The sequence below is a fragment of the Sapajus apella genome, unplaced genomic scaffold (assembly GCF_009761245.1).
Source record: "Sapajus apella isolate SASKATOON/1434 unplaced genomic scaffold, GSC_monkey_1.0 scaffold22, whole genome shotgun sequence".
In the NCBI taxonomy this organism is placed as follows: domain Eukaryota; kingdom Metazoa; phylum Chordata; class Mammalia; order Primates; family Cebidae; genus Sapajus; species Sapajus apella.
In genome coordinates this window covers 22,659,332-22,681,805 of record NW_022436962.1, presented here as the reverse complement: position 1 = coordinate 22,681,805, position 22,474 = coordinate 22,659,332, and the positions used below count along the sequence as shown (strand labels likewise).

Sequence of the window (22,474 nt, the reverse complement as noted above, 5' to 3'; positions counted from 1 at the left end):
AAAAAAAAAAAAAAAAAAAAAAAAAAAACAGTAGGGCAGGTATGTGGCCAACCCTGCTATTCCTGTTCCGGTAGCAGTGGCAATTCCTAGTCCTATTAGCAGAGGTGTTAGTTGCACAGTTCCACACTGATGGACATGAGCCTTGATGGGGACTGGTAAACTCTAATTCCCAGGGGTAATGTCTACTTTGGGGCTTAGAAAGACTTAGGGTGCAGGTACCAGTCCAGTTAGTAGGGAGGCAGAGATAGGTGGAGGTCCCACACATGATGAATATTCCTTGGCTGGGTAAGCAGAACTGGTTGTGTATATTGAAGAGGTGTGTGAGTTTATTTTCTTTTTTCTTTTTTTTTTTTTTTTTTGAGACGGAGTTTCGCTCTTGTTGCCCAGGCTGGAGTGCAATGGCGCGATCTCGGCTCATCGCAACCTCCGCCTCCTGGGTTCAGGCAATTCTCCTGCCTCAGCCTCCTGAGTAGCTGGGATTACAGGCACGCGCCACCATGCCCAGCTAATTTTTTCTATTTTTAGTAGAGACGGGGTTTCACCGTGTTGACCAGGATGGTCTCGATCTCTTGACCTCGTGATCCACCCGCCTCGGCCTCCCAAAGTGCTGGGATTACAGGCTTGAGCCACCGCGCCCGGCTGTGAGTTTATTTTCATGTTCCCATATGCCTGAGGTACCTGCTAAGGTGGCCCCAGTGAGTGGCTGGAAAGTAGTTGTTGGGGTGAAGTGAATGGCTCCTTTTGTTTTGTTTTCCCACTGGAGGAGGTACCGTTTTGTATCTATTAGGAGCCTTTCAGCAGAGTGATTAAAAGTGGGTATAAGAAGGCACTCACTAGTTGTGGGAGCTATATTGCAATCAGTCCAGGGGTGAAAAGGCATGCAAGGGGTGTATCTGCCAACACAAAACCCTGATTGTTTGTTAAGCAGAGAGGTGGTGTTGACTTTTGGGGGTCCTGTAAAGTGGACAGGCTAACGAAATGAAGCTGTTCGGGTGACCTGAAAGTTCTGATAGTCAGTGGGGTTTTGGAGTTGCAAGGTAAAGTTGCACTGATGAAGCAGTAGGTGCCCTAGAGGTAGGCCGGAGGACAGATTGAGCTGGAAGCATAATGGGGCCCGAAAAGTTAAAACAGTGTTTGTGGTTACAGGGCCGTGCATGGGTTTGTCATTACTTATGAATGGAGTAAGGCTGGAAACGTAGGACTGTAGAAGCTGTACTGCACGTCCTGTCCAAGTACTTTTGGTCATGACAGTGATGCGGAAATTGTCCACTGACTGCATATTTAAGAGTTGGAAGGGGCTTTTTCCTTCATAGCGAGGGTAATAGATTAATTTGGTAAGAACCCAGTCCTTTGTGGGGACGGGTGTGGCAGTATAAGTGGCGGCTGATAGAGAGACGCAAAGCTGGCAATCCTTTGCTAGGTCTGGGTTGGATTGGTTCAACAGAGAATGTGTTAAGGGTCTTGTATAGGTAGCTGGGTACAACAGGAAGCGGAGGTGCAGTTGCGTGGGGTAGCCAAGAGAGTAGGAGGGATAGACAGGCAAAGAGTTAGTAGAAAGGTAAACAGTTGTGCTTCATTGGGGGAGAAGTTACACAGGGTGCCTTGGAAAAAAAGGTCATCTATCCACTGTAAAAGAGAGTCATGGGTAGCAGCCTGGGGGTGGAACCAGGAAAAGTCCTGGCAAACAGTGGAGGAAGAGGGGAAAGCAGCAAGGTAGACAGGAGCAGGACATTCAGGTCTCTTCGGGAATTTGGATAAGTTTTAGAGAGATTGGGGAGGGCACCTGCGACTTCCAAGAGGAGGTGGAAGAGTCAGGCTGATTGTCTGATGGACACAGCTTTACCCTGGAGCAGGGAACCCACTGTGGGGGGTCTTGCAAGTAGACAGCAGTTGGGGTGCTGTAAACGACCAGGAAGGGTCCTGTCCACCGTGGTTGTAGAGACCGAGGGGTCAGGCTCTTTATCAGAACTGACTGTCCAGTTAGGGTGTCCTTGTAAGGCTGGGTATCTAGAGTGGGTAAGAGAAGATTGGCAGCCTTGAGGATTTCTTGTCTAGCCTGTTGGAGGACTGGAAGATAGTCCCCAAGAGGACTGGTGTCTGGGATATGGTTGGGCCCAAGCAGAAAGGTGCAACCATATAGGAGTTCAAATGGGCTGTACTTAATGGGTACTCAGAGCGTGGCTCGAATCTGGAGGAATGCAAGGGGTTTGAAGGACGGTCCAGTCCTTTTTGAGCTGGAGGGTAAGTTTGGTAAGATGTGTTTTTAAGAGGCAGTTGGTTCTTTCTACCTCTTCTGAGGACTGAGGGTAGTATGGAGCATGGAGATTCCACTGGATGCCGAGGGCCTGGGAAACTGCCTGGATGACCTGGCTAATGAAGGCTGGTTCGTTATCAGACTGTATGGAAGTAGGGTGGCTGAATTGGGGGATTATGTCTGTTAGAAGGAAAGAAGTGAATGCAGTGACTTTTTCAGACCTGGTGAGAAAGGCCTCAACCCACCTAGTGACAGTATCAACCCAGACTAGGAGGTATTTGAACTTTTGACACGGGACATATGAGTAAAGTCTATTTGCCAAGCTTGTGCAGGAGTAAACCCTGGGGTCTGATGCACAGGAAAAGGAGGGGGGTGCGGGTCTGAGAAAGTCCTGGGAAGTAGTAGAGTGGCAGATAGAACATTGAGCTGTGATTGTATTGTTTTTGTTTTTGAGATGGAGTCTTGCTCTGTCACCCAGGCTGGAGTACAATGGGATTATAGGCGCACGCCACTGTACCCAGCTAACTTTTGTATTTTTAGTAGAGACGGGGTTTCACAATGTTGGTCAGGCTGGTCTTGAACTCCTGACCTGGTGATCTGCCCACCTTGGCCTCCCAAAGTAATGGAATTACTGGCATCAGCCATCTCGCCCAGCTGAGATGTGATTATTTTGAGGACAGAATTCCATGGAAAAGAAATAAGGAGTTCTAAAAGATGGGCTAGGGGCTTGTAACCTACATGGAAGCAATCATGAAAGGATGAGAGGATAGAGCGGGCTTGTTTTCCATGGTCTCAGAATCATTTGCCTTGGGTAGGAAGTGACTGGTAGAGTGAGGTTTCAGAGGAAGAGTAGATAGGAGTGATAGATGAGAAGGAGAAATATTGGCTTCATGGGGCACACACTGGAGTGTCTGCTGCTTCTTTGGTTGTTTTGTTGGCATAGGCGTTTCCTTGGGCAATGGGGTCCAAACCTGCTCCCTTTCTTCAGGAGTGAGAGAAGTGAGGATGACATTTAAGTCACTCCTGGTGAGATTATAAGACTGGGTTAAGTATTGAAACTCTTGTATACATTTGGTAGGGTCTGACGGGAAAGAGCCTAGGTGATGACTGATTTGGGAAATGTCAGAGAGAAAGGGATGTACACCGGGACTATTCCTTCAGCCCTGGCCACTTCTCGAAGGGGAAATTGTTGGACAGGGCTGGGGGAATTAGCTGTGGGACCAAATTGTAAGCTGGACGGGTATGAGCTAGGATGGTAATAGGAGGGGCATAAAGATGCAGGTTGTGGACAGAAGAGGAGTTAGACTCTGAGGGAGGATTAGGACTTGGTTCGGAGGATCAGAAGGATTGATGGACAAATGAGGATTCAGTGTCAGTGGCGGGGGTGGGGTGAGGGGGCAGGTGTTAAGGAGTGGAAGGAGGTGAGAGGAGGAGAGTCACACTGGGAACAGAGATTAGGCAGGGACTGAAGTATAAAAAAATGCCTGGAAGTATGGCATTTCAGACCATTTGCCCATTCTATGACAAAAACTAAGTCCTGAAAAATAGAAAAATCAAAAGTGCCATCTTCTGGCCACTGAGAACCACTGTCTAATTTACGTTGGGGCCAGGCCGTATTACAGAAAAAAATGAGACATTTAGGCTTCAGATCGGGTGAAAGTTGAAGAAGTTTTAGATTCTTGAGGACACAGGCCAGGGGAGAAGAGGGAGGGATGGAGGGCGGAAGGTTGCCCATGATAAAGTAGAGGCGTTAAAGGAGAAGATAGGGCGGAGGAGGAGAGCAACCACTAGGATCCTCAGCGGGCGTCCCTAACTGGGGTCCTGGGCTGTACCGCTGGTGAATGGCCAAGGCGGGCGTTCTGGCTGTTGACCAGACACCCAAGGGAAGACTGTCTTTCCGAGGAGAGTCCGTGACCAAAGTTATATTTCTCGATGCGCGAATAGGAGGTATCCTCTTTGTCTCTAATTAGGAAGAGGAGGCAGGCTCGGTGGCTCACGCCTGTAATCCCAGCACTTTGGGAGGTCTAGGCGGACGGATCACGAGGTCAGGAGTTCGAGAACAGCCTGGCCAATATGGTGAAACTCTGTCTCCACTAACAATACAAAAATCAGCAGGGCGTAGTGGTGCGGCCGGTAGTTCCAGGTACTCAGGAGGCTGAGGCAGGAGAATCGTTTGAACCCGGGAGGCGGAGGTTTCAGTGAGCCGAGGTCGCGCCACTGCACTCCAGCCTGGGTGAGAGAGAGAGTCTGTCTAACAGAGTCAGAGAGAGAGAGAGAGAGAGAAAGAGAAAGAGAATGAGAATGAAAAGGTTTGAAGAGAAATGGAAACTGCTTACCCGAAGACAAAGGCGGGGGTTCTACGGGCCGGTCAGAAGCGATGGGAGGGCTTTTCAAGGAGGGAGAGCCAGGATAGGGGACAGATCTGCCGAAGGAGTTCTCCTATCCCGGTTTGGGCACCAAAATGTTAAGCGCGCATCGGATTGCAGAGACAACACAAACAGGCTTTGTGTGAGCAACCTTCGGGCTAGGAAACAAAAATGCCCGCCCTCACCTAAGTCCGTGGGGGTGGTGCCCTAGCCAGGGACCACGCCCTCCTCTACCCAGCACTTGCCTCCGCCACTTTTGTATCATTTAAAAGGACCATGGTGTTCCCTTCCTAGTACTTCTGTATCACCATCCCTAGAGATTCTGATAGAAAGAGCACAGGGGAAGAAAGGTCTTGTTTTGTTGCAGTTCCTGCCCGCTCTGGAGGCTGGCTGCACTCTACATGAATGTACCCATCTTTGGTGGTGGGTTACGGGGTGCAGAAGCAGGGGCAGGGGCAGAAAACTCCTCTATAGTTGCTTTAAACACTCAGGTCTCGTGGGAGATGTAATCTAAAGGGCCTTCCATAATGAAAACAAAGATGTCTCGAGGACGTTAAGAAAAAGTGTAGGCGAGGACGAGGTTGAGACGGTTCTTGGAATCACCCCTGCCACCCCAAACTTAACACCTGCCCTTGAAGTGTGCGTGCAGCTCACACACGCGAATTAGTGTGTAATACACCTTGGCGGGTCCCTGGAGCTCATGCACGCACGTGCGTCACAAAGGATTTGAAAGGGACAATTAGATGACACTCTGAAACACCTGAGGCCTCCATGATTGGGGGTACTGTGGTAGGTTTTTTGGTTTTGTTTTTGAGATCAGGTCTTTTCCTGCGTTGGCCAGGCTGGAGGGTAGTGGCTACTCACAGGCGAGTCCACTACAGCCCCATCCTCCTGGGCTGGAGATCCCGCCTTAGCCTTCTGAGCAGCTGAGGCTACAGAAGCGCGCCACCGCGCCCAGCTGCAGTGACTTTTAAAGAGCCTTCTGTATTTCCTTTAACCATTATTTTCAAATATGCAAATAACTCCTGAAAATACGTTCTTCTTTTGAAAAATAAAAGAGGAAGGGGAAAATGTAAAACAGAAAGGAAAACCAGAAAAACGTCTCCCATTCCCAGGGTAACCACGGCTATCGTGTGTTTGCTTCCAGGACTTTTCTTTTGTATGTTTACATACAGACAGTGCATGCTTTCTCGCGCTTCACATAAACGCCCATCCCACCTTAAAGATGGTTTTACAACCTGCTGACTTTACGGAGTGTCGTAAAGTCCCGTCCACTTCAGCGTGTGTCCCACCGCAGCACAGAAGGCCAAGTGGGCTGTTCTAACCCTGGCGGCCAAGGCGGGGGTGGCAGGTCCTGAAGCCTGCGGGCGGGGACGACGACGGCGCCGGACGATGATGCCCCGCGGCGTACGCGGTGACGCAGAAGTTGCGGCGCAGGGGCGGAGCGAAGGCTGCGGCTGCGTCGGGAGCGCGCACACGTTGCATCTTCTTGCTTTCGCCGGGTCCTGCGTGGTTTTGGCATCAGCCAGGCGGACTGATAGGTCGACCTGCGGATTAGTGGAGATGGCGACGCTCTGTCTGACCGTGAATTCAGGAGACCCTCCCCTGGGTAAGGGGCCGAGGCCAATAACCCGTGTGGGTTGCATCAGCCAGGGAGGGTGCGGGGCGAGGAAGGTCGCGCTGCGCCCCGGCTTTGCGCAGTGGTGGTCACCATCTGGGAGGTTGGGCCTGCCCTTCGCCCCAGTATTGTCCTTGGAGGAGGCTCCGCGCCCCACGTCCCCTGGTCCCCGGCAGGTGCATCTGCTTCTGAAGATGGTTTTCCTGGGCGTGGAGGGAGGCACGGTGTGAGCCTGGGCTAGGCAACACGAGACTGCGCTTAGGACCTTCTCAGAGGGATGAACTCCCAGTCAACTCATCTCTCTGTTTTTTCCCCGGAGACCGAGAGCTGCTCTTGGAAACATTTTAAAACTTAAAATCCAATTATCTTCGCTTCTCTTTTAGCATTTTTCCCTCTGATTCTCCTTGTCTTGCCTCCTTTCTCGCCCTCTCCTCTCGGGAGAAATTCTCAGTTCACTTGAGTCAATTTTTCCTTAGGTTTTATCGAGTTGAGAAGAAACAAGCCAGACAAACGTGTTAGCATTTATGATTTCAACTGAGGCTGCATTTATTTTTAATTAAAGGTTGTAGGGTAACTGGGGAAAACACCCAGGTATACTGCAGACTGATGCGGTTGCTTTTACTACACCCTGTGGCTGTGTAGTAAATTTCAGAGTAAACATTGGACCTGTCACCTTCCTGAAACATCTTAAGTTCGGTTTGAAATTATTTTTTTTTGACATGACCAAGGTTATTATTGGTATTGTTTAGAATTTCTTCTTTTTCATTACTTTGGGAAATTACACAGACGAATTTAAGTAGTTTAATGGTTTTTTTTTTCTTTTGAGAGTCATGGTCTTGCCCTGTCGTCCAGGCTGGAGTGCAGTGGCGCAATTAAGGCTCACTGCAGCCTCGAACTTCCGGGCTCCGGTGATTCCCCCCACCTCAGCATCCCAAAGAGCTGGGACTACAGGTGCTTGCCACCATGCCTGGCTAATTTTTGTGTGTGTGTATTTTTTGGAAAGATGGCGTTTCACTATGTTGCCCAGGCTGGTCTCAAACTCCTGGGCTCAAGCCAACCTGCCTTGGCCGCCCAAAGTACTAGGATTACAGGCGTGAGCCATGGTACCCGGCCTGACCTTTTTTTTTTTTTTTTTTTTTTCCCCCCCCCCCCGGAGACGGAGTCTTTCAGACTGGAGTGCCATGGTGCGATCTTGGCTCACTGCAACCTCCGCCTTCCGCGTTTAAATGAGTCTCCTGCCTCAGCCTTCTGAGTAGCTAGGATTACAGGCGCCCTCCACCACGCCCAGGTTTTTTGTATTTTTAGTAGAGACGGGTTTTACCGTATTGGCCAGGCTGGTCTTGAACCCCTGACCTTGTGATCCTCCTGCTTCGTCCTCCCAAAGTGTTGGGATTACAGACATGAGCCACCACCGATAGCCCCTCGCCTAATATTTGTTAATGCGTATTTATGATAATAGACACACAGTACTTTCTAATGTTCAAGAAGCCCATACCTTTATATATAATTGGCCACGTGGGGCTGATGAAATTATTCATTATGTTCTCAACTTTGGTGATGTTTTAAGGCTGTTGAACAAAAATATAACTTAATAGCCATTTTAAATATTTAAAAGATGGTGTTTTGGTATATTGGTTCCAGTAATTATGGATTAACTGCACAACAAATCAATAAACTCTAAACGAAATGGGTTTGATTGTTGGGCTGGAAAGGCACTAGAGTGCCCTCATGCTTGAAAGCAAAGACATTTGGTTCCTGCAGACCCCATTCCAATCCCAGCTGCCACTTATTATTAGTTGTGAAACCTTGACAGGTTTCTTTACCTTCTCCCACAGTTTCCTTAAGAAAGGGAGAATAATGTCTTCCACATAGGATTGGTTGCCAGAGTTAGATGAGACTGTAGTTAAAGTTCCTGTTTTTTTTTTTTTTTTTTGAGACTGAGCTCATTGCAACCTCTGCCTCCCAGGATCAAGCGATTCTTGTTCTCAGCCACCTGAAGCAGCTGAGCTTACAAGTGCGTACCACCGCACCGCCTAATTTTTGTATTTTTTAGTAGAGACAGCGTTTCGCCATGTTGGCTAGGCTGGCCTCAAACTCCTGACCTCAAACAGTCTCCCCGCCTTGGCCTCCCAAAGTGCCAGGACTACAGGTGTGAGCCACCATGCCCAGCCTCCTGATACATCTTTTGTTGCTTAGAAAATCAACCTAAAGGCGACCTGTTTCTGTAGTGTGTTATAGAACTCAGAATTCTGCCAGTATTCTATGAAACTCTTAGGTTTGTCGTTTTGAATTGTATGCCAATTATCAAACATATTATTTTTCTAATTGCTCCTTCCCCTTCTTTTTAATTTTTGATTTAGTTATTCCCAGTTGTTCAATCACATTTTGTCTTTAAATAATACAATTAGATGAAACATTTTTTTAAAATAGGTTGCATTGCTAGAATTTTGCTATTTTATATGCATTCATCATGTTATGAATTTAATGTTAATTTCAAACTTACAACAAAGATGCGAGACTAGAACAAAGACCTTTCCCCCCACCACCCAAGAGCATACTGTAGATATGAGGTTTCAGTACCCCAGCAGAATTCCAGTGTACATCCTCAACAAACTTGGAAACTCCACATGATCTCACACAAGCCCCCAAATCAGGAAATGCACATGGATAGAGTGCTTCCATCTAATGCACAGACCCCATCCTTATTCTACCACTAATTGTTCCACAATACCCTCCGTAGTGTTTGGATCAAAATCCTAGATTATGCTTTGTTTGCATCTAGATGTCACCTCTCTCCAGTTTCTTTCAGTCTGAACTTTTTACTAGTCTTACCTTGGCTTTCATAGCTTTGACCTTTCTGAAGATTACAGGCCACTTAACCTGAAGAATATCCCTTAAGTTGTCTGATATTTCCTGGTGTGTCTTTGGCAGGAATAGCATAGTTGTTCCTTGTTCTTCATTGTAGCCCATCAATGGGTACATTAATTTTCCCATTACTGATGATTCTAACCTTGATTTTAGTGGGGAGATGCTTTGGAATTATGTAAGCTTTCCACTTTGCATCAGACCTTCAGCTACTAGTTTCAGTATCCATTGATGCTTCCTGACTAACTTGATTTTTATGATGCTTGCCAAATAGTGACTTTCCAATTCTACCATTCCTTCTATATGTATTAGTTGGCATATTTTTGTAAGAAGAGCTTTCTCTTTCTGCCATTAAAAAAAAGTTGGCAGAGCACGGTGGCTCACACCTGTAATCCCAGCACTTTGGGAGGCCAAGGTGGGCAGATCACAAGGTAAGGAGTTTCAGACCAGCCTGACCAACATGGTGAAACCCCATCTCTACTAACAATACAAAAATTAGGACTTTAATCCCAGCTACTTGGGAGACTGAGGCAGGAGAATCAGAGAATTCGCTTGAACCCAGGAGGTGGAGGTTGCAGTGAGCCAAGGTCACACCACTGCACTCCAGCCTGGGTGACAGAGTGAGACTCTGTCTGAAGAAAAAAAGTCAAAGCAAAAATACTCAAGAAGTTACAATCTGTATTATTTTCATTTTCTATTTAAATTATTTTTTATGTATACAGTGTAATCTACACTGCAGTCGTCATATTGAATATTTCCATTACTTCAGAAAATTCTCTCATGCTCCTTTGCAGTCATTCCTTTCCATATCCCTGGCACCTGGTAGCTACTCTTCTTTTTGTCACTCTTGTTTTGCTTTTTCTATAATTTCATATACATGGAATCATATGTATTCTTATATTCTCATATGTGCCTTGGATAATACTTATGAAATTCATATATCTTTTTGTCTATAACGGTAGTTCACTTTTTTTTTTTTTTTTTTTTTGGAGACGGAGTTTCGCTTTTGTTACCCAGGCTGGAGTGCAATGGCGCGATCTCGGCTCACCGCAACCTCCGCCTCCTGGGTTCAGGCAATTCTCCTGCCTCAGCCTCCTGAGTAGCTGGGACTACAGACACGCGCCACCATGCCCAGCTAATTTTTTGTAGTTTTAGTAGAGACGGGGTTTCACCATGTTGACCAGGATGGTCTCGATCTCTTGACCTCGTGATCCACCCGCCTCGGCCTCCCAAAGTGCTGGGATTACAGACTTGAGCCACCGCGCCCGGCCCTATTAGTTCACTTTTTTATTTGCTGGATGTGATTTCATTGTATGGGTATGCTAAAATTGATCTCATTTATTTTGATGGTCAGTACGCTGATTGGCCAGTGGGAGCCCCTCCAACCTTGACTCTGCCCTTTTTTTTTTTTCACTTTTTTGTTTTTTGATATGGAGTCTTGCTCTGTTGCCCAGACTGGAGTGCAGTGGTGCGATCTTTGACTCACTGCAACCTCCGCCTCCTGGGTTCAAGCGATTCCCCTGCCTCAGCCTCCCGAGTAGTTGGGATTACAGGCATGTGCCACCAAGCCCGGCTCATTTTGTGTTTTTAGTAGAGACGGGATTTCTCCATGTTGGTCAGGCTGGTCTCAAACACCCAACCTCAGGTGATCTGCCCACCTGGGCCTCCCAAAGTGCTGGGATTACAGGCATGAGCCACCTTGCCTGGCCAGCACTATGCTAATTTCTTTTTGTCTCCAAAGGGAGGAACAGATTAATTTCAGTGTCTCTAGTTGAGCAAACTCAAAACCAGTTGGCTATGCTAGTGAATGGATTCTGGATTCTGATTTGTTGCTGTTCTGAGACAAAAGACTATACTTCCTGTTTGCGGACTACTGAGAGAAAAGTTCACGCCTTACAGAATTTAATATTGGTTTGTTGACTCATCCTGATTGCTTTATGATTCAAGTTATAAATACTGCATTGTTTTTAAAGAGTAAATCTTTTCATATTATTTATAGGAGCTTTGCTGGCAGTAGAACATGTGAAAGACGATGTCAGCATTTCTGTTGAAGAAGGGAAAGAGAATATTCTTCGTGTTTCTGAGTAAGTGTTTTCATCAGTACTTTATTTTCAGTACTGATTGACTTTGTTGGGAACCAGCCCAACCCATGTCACTGGTGTCCTGGCAGTGACGAGGGAGTGAGAAAAGAAATAAAGACAAAGACACAAGAATAGAATTTTACGTCATGGGTCCAGGGGGCCAGCGCACTTGCCGGTGATCCGCGTTGACGCTGAGCTCTGGGCTCCAAGGTGCTTTTATTAGGTGGATTATTTTGTTAATCTTGCAGGCTGTGGGGAGGAGGGTTGAGGAGGAAGATAGCTGGAGGAAGAGCACATGTCTGCAGCATTCAATAGCAAGCGTGGTTCTCCTAAGAAAGCTAACTAAGGGTACCAAGATTTTACTACCCATTGTCTATCCAGGTGTTTTGGCAAGAGAGGTGCAGCAGATAAGGCACCATGAGGTCTGAACATACACAGTGCATCAAGGGGCTTTTATCTCCCAAGCATTTTGGACACAGAACAATCGGAATTGTTCTGAGAACATAGGCAGAGCCTGTTGGGATTGGTGATCTCTGTCCTGTAAGGTCTTTTGGCCTTACCAGCTCCCATCTGCAAACACCCTCCCCGAGTCTTGTGAGCAGAGGTTGCACTACTTGCCCGAGTCTTTTGCATAAGCTCCCTTTACTAGATCCTCACACAGACTATGTTGGGAAGAGTTGTGGGACCAAAGCAATTTTTTCTGCTCTGCAACCACACTGCAGTGTTCCAAAGTTATAGGGTGCTCTCAGATGGTCTTTTTTTAAAGATGGGATTTCACCATGATGGCCAGGCTGGTCTTGAACTCCTGACCTCAGGTGATCCACAGTGCTAGCATTACAGACGTGAGCCACCGCGCCCAGCTCAGATGGTTTTTACCATAGGTCTCCTGTTACTGCTTGATCTCTGCTTTTATTTTACTGCACCATAGTTTGGATATGATCCGTGGCACAAATCTCAGTGTGTAAAAAGCAGAGCAAACTTGTAATCGTTTAACTAGAAGTAACACAGGTCTGCCCCTGGCCATCTCTTCCCACAGACTTTATTTATTTAATTAATTTATTTTTTAGACCGGGTCTCCCTCCGATCCCTAGGCTGGCATGATCATAGCCCACTGTACCTAGAACTCCTGGACTTTTGAGCTGATTCTTTTGGTACTGACCTCTGTCCTTTATATTCTAGTATTGTTTCTCCTTATTTTTCCAGTTTTAGGCACTATCTTTCCACTAAGAAAGATAGAGCTGGGACAGGCACGGTGGCTCATGCCTGTAATCCTAGCACTTTGGGAGGTCGAGGTGGGTGGATTTCTTGAGCTCAGCAGTTTGAGACCAGCCTGGGCAACACAGTAAAATCCTGTCTCTACAAAAAAATACAAAAATTAGCTGGATGTGGTGGCTTGTGGCTGTACCCCCAGCTACTTGGGAGACTGAGGTGGGAAGATCGCCTGAGCCCAGGAGATGGAGGTTGCAGTGAGCCAAGATCGCACCACTGCATTCCAGCATGGGCGATAGAGGGAGATCCTGTTTCAAAAAAAATAAACAAATAAAAATAAAGCTGAAACACTTTCCCCTGTTGCCACTATATACACAGTCACCCCATACTCATAAACTTCTGCTCTTTATCTCCCCCTCTCTCCCAGTGTAATTGTACCATAATTCTTGTTTGAGCTCTGTGTGTTTACATTATAATGACCGAATAAGTTTTATTTGCTGCTGAGCCACATTGTATAGTTGCTTTTCATGTCAAACTGTTATTTTCCATGGAATAATTGCTGTTTGTTTGCTTTGTAATTTTCTTCTGAAAGTTTTCTGATTTCTGAACTTTTTTTTTTTTTTTTTGAGACAGTCTTGCTCTGTCCTCAGGCGGGAGTGCAGTGGCATAATCTCGGCTCGCTGCAAATTTTGCCTCCTGAGTTCAAGTAGCTGGGACTACAAGGTGCGCACCACCATGCCTAGCTAATTTTTTTTTAGTAGAGATGGGGTTTTACCACGTTGGCCAGGATGGTCTCAATCTCTTGTCCTTGTGATCCATCCGCCTTGGCCTCCCAGAATACTGGGATTACAGGCATGAGCCACCGCATCCGGCCTTTCTGAACTTTTCTACATGACTTCAGGAAGTTTGGAAGACTGTTCCCTTAGGAGTCCGTATTCTCAAGTTTTATAACAATATGCTTTAGTTTGGGTCTATTTTTTATCTGTTCTGCCGGGCATTTGGTTCCCTCTTTTGTTGTAGAAACTTGGAAATCCTGGTTTGGGTAATTGAAAAAATTTTTTCTTTAATTTGAAGTGTTTTTCTCTCCGTTTTCTGTTTTTTTTTTTTCTTTTTTTCTTTTTTCTATGATAGTGTCTCACTGTGTCACCAGGCTGGAGTGCAGTGGTGCGATCTCGGCTCACTGCAACCTCTGACTCCCTGGTTCAAGTGATTCTCCTGCCTCAGCCTCCCAAGTAGATGGGATTAGAGGCATGTGCCACCACACCCAGCTAATTTTTGTATTTTTAGTAGAGACGGAGATTCACCATGTTGGCCAGGATGGTCTCAATCTCCTCATGATCTGCCTGCCTCAGCCTCCCAGAGTGCTGGGATTACAGGCATAAGCCACCATGCCCGGCCCCATCTCTTTATTTTTATTTTTAGAGATGGAGGTCTCAATATGTTGTCCAGGCTGGAATGCAGTAGATACTCAGAGGTGCAATTATAGCACGCTATAGCTTCCAACTTCTGGGATTAAGCAATATACATGCCTCAGCCCCCCACCTGCCCACGCCCCCCCGCAGTAGCTGGGACTACAGGTGTGCATCAACATGCCAGGTTCAATTTTCTTTTTCTTTACTTTCTGGGAAATTCCTCAGCTTTATTCCATTTTTCTATTGAGGTTTTCAGTTTTGGCCATTATATTTTTAGTAACTGAGTGCTCTCTTTTTTTGCATGCTGTATACTACTTGTTTAGTATCCTGTTGTTTTATGATTGCAATGTTTTTGTTTCATTGCTAAAAAGAAATTCTCTTTTTTTAAAACTTTTATTTGAGGTTAAGTGGTAGATGTGCAGATTTGTTATGTAGGTAAACTTGTGTCATGGGGGTTTGTTATGCATATTTTTTTGTCACCCAAAAACTAAGCCCAGTACCCAATAGTTATTTTTTCTGCTCTTCTCCTTCCTCCCAACATCCATCCTCAAGTAAGCCCCAGTGTCTGTTCTCTTTTTTGTGTTCATGTGTTCTCATCATTAAGCTCCCACTTATAAGTGAGAACATGCAGTACTTGGTTTTCTGTTCCTGTGTTAGTTTGCTAAAGATAATGGCCTCCAGCACGATCCATGTTCCTGCAAAAGATGTGATCTTGTTTTTTTTTTTATGGCTGCATAGTATTCCATGGCATATATGTGCCACATTTTCTTTATCTAGACTGTCACTGATGGGCACTTAGGTTGATTCCATGTCTTTGTTATTGTGAATAGTGCTGCAGTGAATATTTGCGTACATGTGTCTTTATGGCAGAATGGTTTATATTCCTCTGAGTGTACAGCCAGTAATGAATGGGGATTGCTGGGTTGAATCATAGTGTAGCAGGATCGGCAGCGAGAAACAGAGCTCCTGAACACCGAATGGGAAAAGGAAAGGGTTTTTTTTATTACAGCCGGGAGCTGAGGAATGATTCCGTCCAAATTCAGCTTATCTAACAAAGGAAGGTTCTGCCTTTTTACAGGCTGATACTTACATCGAAGAACCTTAGGTTTATAGCTTTAGAAATCGCATATGAAAAGGGTTTTGGTTTACAGCTTCAGGAATCACATATGAAAAGGTTTCATCATAGTTTTAGGACTCACATGTGAAAAGGTTTCTGTTTACAGTTTCAGGAATCACATATGAAAGGATTCTGGTTTATAGTTTTAGGACTCGTGAAAAGGTTTCTGTTTACGGTTTCGGGAATCACATATGAAAGGGTTCCGGTTTACAGTTTTAGGACTCACATGTGAAAACAAGATCACTCACATTGATCTTGTTTTAAGTAAAACAGGGTCTTCCGGAGAGTTTTCCCAAGACCAAGACTGCCGCCTACAGGAAGGTGAAACAGGAGGTGCCAGTTGGTCAGCCTTTTCTTCTATTGAAATGCAGTGTGATAGTCAAAGGGGAAGTTGATCTCAGATGCCTGGGTCTCCCTCTTCAGTACTTCTGTTTTTAGCTCTTTAAGAAATCGCCATACTGCTTTTTTACAGTGGTTTCACTAATTTACACTGCCACCAACAGTGTGTGTGTGGCTTTTATTTTTACTTTTATTTTTGAGACGGAGTTTTGCTCTGCTGCCCAGGCTGGAGTGCAGTGGTGCCTGTGATTAATTTTGATGAGGTTTGATCTGCCTTTTTAGCCTCTTTATTAGCAGTATATTCTTGGCTTCTTTACCTTTATTTATTTATTTATTTATTTATTTTGAGACAGGGTCTCTCTCTGTTATCCAGGCTGGAGTGCAGTGATGTGATCTCAGCTTGCTACAACTTCTGCCTCTTGGGTTCCAGCAATTCTTGTGCCTCAGCCTTCTGAATAGCTGGGACCACAGGTGCATGCCACTATACGTGGCTAATTTTTGTGTTTTTAGTAGAGATGGGGTTTTACCATATTAGCCAGGGTGGTCTCAAACTCCTGACCTCAAGTGTTCCGCCCAACTTGGCCTCCTAAAGTGCTGGGATTACAGGTGTGAGCCACCACGCCCAGCAAGCCTTGATTTATTTTAAATCACTGTTATTCTCAGTATGCCGGTTATATTTTCATATTTGCCCCTCTGAATAGACATGTAAAGAACAAATTAGCAAGCCAGGCGTGGTGGCTCATGCCTGTAATCCCAGCACTTTGGGAAGTAGATCACCTGAGGTCAAGAGCTTGAGACCAGCCTGGCCAACATGGTGAAACTCCGTTTCTACTAAAAATACAAAAAATTAGCTGGTTGTGGTGATAGGCACCTGTAATCCCAGCTACTCTCGTGGCTGAGGCAGGAGAATCACTTGAACCTGGGAGGTGGAAGTTGCAGTGAACTGAGATCACACCGTTGCATTGCAGCTTGGCAACAAGAGCGAAATTCTGGAAAAAAAGGAACAAATTAGCAGATCTATTTTTTTACTATAGTAGAAAATACATAGTAAATATAATAAGGTTTCCATTTTTACATTTCTTCGTAAACGGAATTGCTAGAGCAGCAGTGATATTTTATTTCATGCTTATATTCTAGAAATGTGATATTCACAGATGTGAATTCCATACTTCGATACTTGGCTCGAGTTGCAACTACAGCTGGGTTGTATGGCTCTAATCTGATGGAACATACTGAGGTAAGCAACGAGCATTTCACTGTGTGCTTTGTCTTATGCTTCTGTTTTTTATGGGAACCTCATTTATTGTTGGCTTATGAACTATTCTACTTAAGGATATTAACAGTGTTAGTTATATAGACCAAGGTACAGAATGCTCATCTTATTTTTTGTCACCAAAACATTCTTTTTTTAATAACTCCTAAGTTTGAATGTTTAATCCCCTACTAGCTGTTCTTTTGGGAGCATTTAGTGCTATCTTTGTCTTCAGAGATTCCTAGCATTTCATAGGCAGACAGGGCTGTATGGATCATCTCATCCAACTTTCTTTAGGGATAAGGAAGGCAGCAGGCCTGGAAGAGTTAAGAGGTTTGACCAGGGTAACTTCTTAGTTTGGATCCCATTTTCTTTTCTGAGCATACGCCTGCAGTAGTAAATTATCTTTTGATACAATCATGTGCCTCTTAACAGTAGGATGCATTCTGAGAAATGTGTTTTTAGGCAATTTCATCATTCTATCAGCATCATAGAGTGTACCTACAAAAACCTAAATGGGGTAGCCTACTATGCACCTACGCTATACAGTGTAGCCTATTCCTTCTAGGCTACAAACCTATACCAGCATGTTACAATACTCAATACAGTAGGCAGTTGTAATATAGTAAGTGTTTGTGTATCTAAACATAGACAACATAAAATGAAACTATAATCTTCTGGGACCATTGTCATATATGCAGTCTGTCATTGACCGAAATGTCATTATGCTGTAGATGACGGTACTGCTTTTTAGTTACTGCTTTTTTTCCCTGTTTGTATTCTGCTCTAACTTTCCTAAATCTTCATGAAATTCAAAGTACAAAGAATGGTTTCTTACCGAGACCAGCTTGGCCATAGAGACCCCCGACTCAGGTGGCGCTGAAGGAATTAAGAAACAGACACCCAGATAGAACAGCAAAGTGGGACTATCCAGGGGCCAACAGCCTTCCAGCTCAAAGCCTCAGGGCCTGACAGCATTCCAGGCTGAGGGCTTGAGCAAACTGACCCATGTAGTTATTCTGTCTGAACAGGTGTTTGTTATTAACAAATAGGTGTTCTGTGTTTTCTCGTAGAACCAAGATAAATTAGGTAGGAAGCTGGTGCCTGCTTACCACTGATCATGGACAAACTAAAAAGTATTCTCCATGAGGGAGCCACAGGGGCAGGATCACATGTCCCATGCTTAAAGAATTGTTTTAACTGGTGTGTAATATACATATACTGCTCTGCTACTTTAGAATGCCCCAAGCAGTTTTCCACTTGGGTGGGAGTGCCAGCTAGGTTTTCCTTGCCATCGTTCTTCTTAGCAAACAATGTAATTTTACCATACACTCAGCATTTCTCAACAGTTTCTAAGTATTTACTTTTACATTTTTCAAGTAAATGAATCTGTTTGGCCAGGTACCATCCCTTGGGTTCCTTCATGTTGGTTACTTATTTCTGCCACCAGTTCTCAAATTCTTATTTTCTTGTTCTTTCCTGAAATGCTCCTCCACACCCCTGTAAAAAAACAGAAAGCATAGCAAAATAACAGTAAAATGTGGCATTTATTTAAGTTCCATTTTAGATTTTAGGCAACCAGAATTTAGTTCACATAATGATAAGTTGTATAATTTGAGAAAGGAAAAGCATAGGTCTGACTGAGGAAGCCGCATATACTGTTGCTCCAGTTAACTAGAACTTGTTTATGGTCTTTAAATTGAAATGTTGGAGTGCATTTTTTTTCTATCTTTTATGTTCACAGATTGATCACTGGCTGGAGTTCAGTGCTACAAAATTATCTTCATGTAATTCCTTTACTTCCGCAATCAATGAGCTCAATCATTGCCTGTCTCTGAGAACATACTTAGTTGGAAACTCCTTGAGCTTAGCAGATTTATGTGTTTGGGCCACCCTAAAAGGTATCAATAATTGTTCTTAAAGTGCTCTGTTTTAATCATTTAATATTTGCTGGATAGGAAGCATATATATCTCTGTGTGTATGCATGTGTGTATATATGTGTGTGTATATGTGTTTAGACAGTAACTTAGGACTTTATTACAGAGGAATCCCCTCCCTGGCTGTTTTGTTCCTATCCAGTTACAGGAATTCCCTGTCTTTTTCTGGTGTCAACTTTCTTTTTGCCTTTGGAGCTGATTTTGTTCCTGTTAAAGAAGCCCCCATCCGATTTATGTGAACACTTCTCCCACTTCAGCCATTATTTTACTCCAGACACTTGTCTTTGACTTGAAAAAAGTCTTTATTGCTCAGTGAGTGTGTGATTGGGAGTTTGGGGGGTAGTGGGATGATGTGGAATTGTGGTTTTCCTGAGAGGTCACTTCCCTCTTCTACAACAGTATGCAACAAGAATATGCGCTTTCCAACTTGGAAAGCCAGTTTTTTTCAAAAACAACTTTCATGAGGTATAATTGATACACGGAAAACCGCACTTACTTAAAAATGTATAATTTGATAAATTTTGACGCGCACACACACACACACACACACCCCCCGTGGAACTATGGTTACAATCAAGATAACAAATATACTCACCACCCCCAAAAAGTTCCTCATGTCCTTTCGTAATCATCCACCGTCCCCTGGTCCCAGGCAACCATGACGCCCAGCTTTGAATGTTTTTCAGTTGGTTGAATCTACGGTTATGGAACCCATGGGCATGGAGAGCTAACTGTATTACAAAATATTTCGATGTATACCCAGATATTTAAAATTCCATTTTCTTCATAAGCACAACTTTAAGCCATCTCATTTACTTGAATTAATCACAACTGGAACTTTGCTTTTGAAGCTGCAGATTTATTGAATAGTTTAAAATTATCTTTGCTAATAGGAAATGCTGCATGGCAGGAACAGCTGAAACAGAACAAAGCTCCAGTTCATGTAAAACGCTGGTTTGGCTTTCTTGAAGCCCAGCAGGCCTTCCAGTCTGTAGGTACCCAGTGGGATGTTTCAGCAACCAAAGCTAGAGTGGTAAGCCTTTTTATCTTTCTTTTTTTAAAAAAAAAAAAAAAAAAATGACATTTCAGTCTGTCTGAGGCCCTAGGTCTGGAAAGAAAATTATTCCTACTCATAAAGTTCATTTTCTTTTAATAAATCTTCTTGCAAGAATCTGACATTTTTATGTCTTGGTTTGACTTTTAATTGTTCAGCTACTTAAAGCCCTAACTTTTATATAGCTAAAGATTTTGATCAGCCAGTGTATAACCCTTACACAATCCAAACTCCATATAAATAAAACCTCATAATTTTATACCTTTACAGTCTTTTCTTCCTCCTGAGTCTCCTGGTTTTTGAACCATTGAGCATGGAGTCCTGGGATTCTGCAGCACTTTTTCATTGATTGTGTAGGAGAATGTGACATAGTGTACAGTAGGAAAGGTCCTTTTCACAGCTGGAGTTGCCCGACTTTGATCTGTTCCACATTTTAGGAATGTGTAGTAAAGTTTTGATTTAATGAAGGTTTTCTAATGTAGTAAAATTGGAAAACTGTCTACTTGAATGAAGATAGCACAGTCCACTTGGTTGTTTTGACTACAAATCTTTATTCATCCTTCACTGTTTTTCACATTTACTCAACCAGTCTTGTTACTCTCATGTGTGGAGATTTGTTTTCTGTCCATCTTCAGTGCTGTTGCGCTTTGTTGAGGCCTAATTATCCCTTGCTTGGTTTAATATCGTCACCTCATAACTGAACTTTTTTTTGTCTCCTTTCTTTAGTTCAGGGTATCACTTTAGAAAACACAAATCCATGGTCCTATTACTTACCCCTGAGGACTGACTCCCCATTGCCTGAAACTTAAAAGCCAAGCTTAAATTTTGGTCCTCTGTGTTTTTGACTTAATCTATTTCAGCTTTCTTGCCTACCCACCCAATATGCATCCCTAGTTTTTCATGGATATTGAACTACTTTCTCTTGCCTTTGTGCCTTACTGTTATTTATTTACCTAGAATGAATACCCCATATACTCTTTTTTTTTTTTTTTTTTTTTGGAGACAGAGTTTTTGCTCTTGTCACCCAGGCTGGAGTGTAGTGGCATGATCTTGGCTCACTGCAACCTCCACCTCCCAGGTTCAAGTGATTCTCTTGCCTCAGCCTCCTGAGTAGCTGGGACTACAGGCACATACCTCCATGCCTGGCTAAGTTTTGTATTTTTAGTAGAGATGGGGTTTCACTGTGTTGGCCAGGCTGGCCTTGAACTCCTGACCTCAGATGATCTGCCCTCCTTAGCCTCCCAAAGTGCCGGGATTACAGGCTTGAGCCACTGTGTCCAGCTTCCCATATACTCTCCATATGATATATTTCTACTTATTCTTCAAGGTCCAGCTTGGTTCCTAACTCCTTTTAAGCTTTTCCTTATACTCCTCGATATTGCCGATTAATTCACCTGAGTGCTCGAACAGCACCCTGAACATATCTCTATTACTGGTATTTGGTTTTATTTATATTCTTAACCAGATTTTGCATCCTTAGGTGCAGGGATGATGATCTAGTTGTTATGTTTTTCATAACCAGTGTGGTGCCTGGCACATTTGTTGAATGAGTGTGTTCTTAGACATGTAACCACATGACTTTTTGTTGTGATGGTGATTGTGTTTTTCAGGCACCTGAGAAAAAGCAAGATGTTGGGAAATTTGTTGAGCTTCCAGGTGCAGAGATGGGAAAGGTTACTGTCAGATTTCCTCCAGAGGCTAGTGGGTAAGAAAATGTAACTCACATTTATAATTGAATATATTTAGTGGGAAAGCTTTAAAACAGTGATTAAATACTTAAAATATTAATAGGTTAATGATATAGAAGAACATAAGATTTTAATTGTGGGAGTTAAAATTCTAAACATCTTAATAGTTTTTCCATTACTAATAGTTAATGTTGATTTAATTTGTAGTTTTAGTTTGTGAACATAATAAAAGAGACATTTTAATTTTATCCTGACAGAACTTTAAATGTAATTAACAAAATATCCATAAATAAAAAAACCTTGAAGTTCATTTTTATTTTTAGACTTTTGGGCTTTCATTTAATTGGATTTGTATTTGTACCCTGAGCAGTCCTTTTAATTAGCAGTTGAAGTTATAATAGCATTGTTTTTATTTTTTTCCTCCAAATAAATGAAGGGGATTCCTGAAAAGCCTGTTTCTATTCCTGTCTTTACATTAGATTTCCCAAGCCTTTTATCTCTTGACAGCTATGGAAGGTAGTATTTGAATGGCTTATTAGGGAAAAAGACTTCTGTATGGTGGTCACCTGGCTGGGCTGCTTCAGGCCTTGTCCACCATTCCCCAAGACCGAGGGGGTCTTTGTCTTTGCACACCTGTCATCCTATTTGAAACACATTGGACAAGCTTTATAATAACATCCTTCCAATTATATTACTATAATAAAATACGTCTTATTAAAACAGTTAGTCTCACTTAGAAAATAAACCGTTAGGAAAGTGATCTGCTATATTTTGTAAGTGAGGTGATTATTTTTTCCTAATTTAAGATTTCCAAATTTAATTTTTTCAGATTTTGTATTCTATTGCCATAACGAAGTTCTCACCCTTCTGTAGTACACAGTAGAAACTGGAAGATATAGAAACAATTTTCTTTTAGCTATGTATTTAATAGTTCTTCACAAACTATTTCATAAGCATAATTAACAGTAAAATTACTTTTAGAATTTCACATTTTCTCTGCTTTTCTATGTTTGCTGATTTAGGAGGTGAAATAAAGGGTAGATAGAAGGAGATGAAACAGAAGTGATGACTGGAAAATTCACAGACTTGATCATTAAATGATTGATTGGTAATTGACTAAGTGGATTCAATCATAAATAATACTTACCTTACATGGTTTAATACCTGTAGACATCTTGGGTTCCTACCATCCAGTATTCTGCTTCTGTGTACTTGGCATGAGTGGTCATGATTATCCTTTTGGATAGTGACCTTAATTCTCTATAAAAGCCACCTTTTTTT

The 22,474-nt window shown here is 43.4% G+C and overlaps 1 protein-coding gene across 3 annotated transcripts in view; it reads left to right on the top strand.

The window, feature by feature from the left end:
• Nucleotides 1-5,917: 5,917 nt before the first annotated feature.
• The window catches only part of EPRS1 (glutamyl-prolyl-tRNA synthetase 1), a 78,288-nt gene continuing 61,731 nt past the window's right edge, over nt 5,918-22,474 (top strand). For 2 of the 3 annotated variants that reach the window (XM_032289270.1, XM_032289269.1), the window contains exons 1-6: nt 5,918-6,229; nt 11,103-11,187; nt 16,399-16,498; nt 18,258-18,414; nt 19,345-19,484; nt 21,116-21,210. In XM_032289270.1, coding sequence (XP_032145161.1) covers nt 6,013-6,229; nt 11,103-11,187; nt 16,399-16,498; nt 18,258-18,414; nt 19,345-19,484; nt 21,116-21,210 — 794 coding nt within the window. In that variant the 5' untranslated portion in view covers nt 5,918-6,012. The remainder of the gene's footprint in view (nt 6,230-11,102; nt 11,188-16,398; nt 16,499-18,257; nt 18,415-19,344; nt 19,485-21,115; nt 21,211-22,474) is intronic. The other variant, XM_032289271.1, reaches the window with a different exon arrangement.